General features: G+C 62.9%; 1 protein-coding gene across 1 annotated transcript; it reads left to right on the forward strand.

Moving 5' to 3' along the window:
* Positions 1 to 22: 22 nt before the first annotated feature.
* LOC112963807 (HLA class II histocompatibility antigen, DQ alpha 1 chain-like) lies at positions 23 to 602 on the forward strand (the record flags this gene model as incomplete). Its single annotated transcript, XM_026061199.1, has 2 exons — positions 23 to 308; positions 416 to 602. Coding segments are annotated over 2 exons (441 nt in total), but the record flags the coding sequence as incomplete, so codon positions are not given.
* Positions 603 to 2,528: the final 1,926 nt, after the last annotated feature.

The following is a 2,528-nucleotide window of genomic DNA, read 5'->3' on the forward strand; positions in this document are numbered from 1 at the left end:
CTAACACCTTCCCCGTGTCCTCCCAGAGGTCCCTGAGGTGACAGTGTTCTCCGAGGACCCTGTGGAGCTTGGAGACCCCAACATGCTCATCTGCTACGTGGACAAGTTCTGGCCGCCCATGATCACCATCAAGTGGCTGAAGAATGGGCAGGAGGTGGTGGACGGCGTCGTCGAGACCGTTTTCTACCCATGCCAGGACCACGCCTTCCGCAAGTTCTCCTACCTGCCCTTCATCCCCACCCGGGGCGAATCCTACGACTGCCGCGTGGAGCATTGGGGGCTGCCCAAGGCCCTCCTGAAGCACTGGGGTGAGCGCGGGGGCTGTGCTGGGCCCCGGATGCCTGGGTCCTTCCCTGCTCACAGGTGTCGAGGGCCTCAGGGTCCTGCCCTCTCTCCTGCCCTTGTCTTCCTGCAGAGCCACAGGTGCCCCTGCCCATGTCCGAGAGCACCGAGACCCCGGTTTGCGCCCTGGGCCTGGCTGTGGGCATCATGGGCATCATCATGGGCACCATCCTCATCATCAAGGCCATGAAGATGAACTGCGCCTGCAACGTGCAGGGCCCCTTGTGAGCGGGCAGGGCCGAGGTGCCCTCATGGCCCTGTGGCCGGACCCCCTGCACTCCCAGCCAGCCCTCCCAGTCAGGTCTCAGCTCTGTACGCCACATCACAACCCCCTGCCCCATGGCCCAGCTCTGAGCCCCACGTCCCGATCCTCTGCCCCATGTCCCAGCTCCATGCTCCATGGCCCAGCTCCAGGACCCACATCCCGACCCTCTGCCCCATGGCGACGCTCCATGCCCACATCCCCGCCCTCTGCCCCATGATCCAGCACCGGGCCCTATGTCCCGACCCTGTGTCCCATGGCCCAACTCTGTGCTCAATATCACGACCTTCTGCCCCATGGCTCAGCTCCGAACTCTTCGTCCCAACCCTCTGCCCCATGGCCCAGCTCCAGGACCCATGGCCTGACCCGCTTCCCCATAGCGCAGCTCTGTGCCACATGTCCCAACCCTCTGCCCCATGGCCCAGCCCAGGGCCCCATGTGTAGGCCAGGAGTGCCACATCCTGCCCCATGGACCAGACTGGTGCCTCCCATCACCAGCCCCACAGCCCAACTCCACCCTGCCAGGGCCCCCCCTGCCCGGCCCCCTGGCACACCCGTGGGTACGAGTGATCCTGCTGCCCAGGCTCTGCGGGGTTTCCAAGTGGCAGTAACAGTGCTTGCAGCCAACCCCACGCCATTTAACCTGTCATTGGGTTGTTTGCTCTGTGCTGTGCTCAGCACGGCATCCCAGCACGGTGGGGACTGCAGGGGGGTGTGGGGGAGGCAGCAGGCATGAGGTGGAGGTGGCCGGAGGGAGCAGGACCACACCTTCGCAAGTTCTCCTACCTGCCCTTCATCCCCACCCGGGGCCACTCCTACGACTGCCGCGTGGAGCATTGGGGGCTGCCCAAGGCCCTCCTGAAGCACTTGGGTGAGCGCGGGGGCTGTGCTGGGGCCTGGACGCTGGGGTCCTTCCTTGCTCGCAGGTGTCGAGGGCCTCAGGGTGCTGTCCTCACTCCTGCCCTTGTCTTCCTGCAGAGCCCCAGGTGCCCCTGCCCATGTCCGAGAGCACCGAGACCCTGATGTGTGCCCTGAGCCTGGCCGTGGGCATCGTGGGCATCATCGTGGGCACCGTCCTCATCATCAAGGCCATGAAGATGAACAGCACCCACAATGCGCGCAGCCCCTTGTGAGCAGCAGAGCCCAGGCGCCCACATGGCCCCATGGCTGGACCCCCTGCACTCCCAGCCAGCCCTCCCAGTCACGTCCCAGCTCTGGGCCCCACGTCCTGACCTTCTACCCCATTACCCAGCTCTGGGCCTGATGTCCCAACCCTCTGCCCCATGGACCACCTCCAGGACCCACATCACAGAATCACGGAATCACAGAATGGTTGAGGTTGGAAGGCACCTCGGGAGATCATTGAGTCCAACCCCACTACTCAAGCACAGTCACCTACAGCACATTGTACAGGATCACGTCCAGGCAGCTTTTGAATACCTGCAGGCAAGGAGACTCCACAACCTCTCTGGGAAACCTCTTCCAGGGCTCTGTCACCCTCACAGGGAAGAACTTTTTCCTCATATTCACATGGGACTTGCTGTGTTTCACTTTGTGCCCATTGCCTCGCATCCGGTCGCTGGGCATCACTGAAAAGAGTCTGCCTCCAGCCTCTTGACACCCTCCCTTCACATAGTTGTATACATTAATGAGATCCCCCCCCCTCAGCCTTCTGTTCTCCAGGCTGAACAGGCCCAGCTCTCGCAGCCTTTCCTCAGAGGAGAGACGCTCCAGTCCCCTAATCATCTTTGTAGCCCTTTGCTGGACTTGCTCCAGTCGTGCCATGTCTCCCTTGTGCTGGGGAGCCCAGAACTGGACACAGCACTGCAGCTGTGGCCTCAGCAGGGCTGAGGAGAGGGGGAGCATCCCCTCCCTCCACCTGCTGGCAACACTCTTCCTGATGCAGCCCAGCATCCCATTGGCC

Source organism: Apteryx rowi, unplaced genomic scaffold (assembly GCF_003343035.1).
Source record: "Apteryx rowi isolate R43461 unplaced genomic scaffold, aptRow1 scaffold_1771, whole genome shotgun sequence".
NCBI classification, from domain to species: Eukaryota; Metazoa; Chordata; class Aves; order Apterygiformes; family Apterygidae; genus Apteryx; species Apteryx rowi.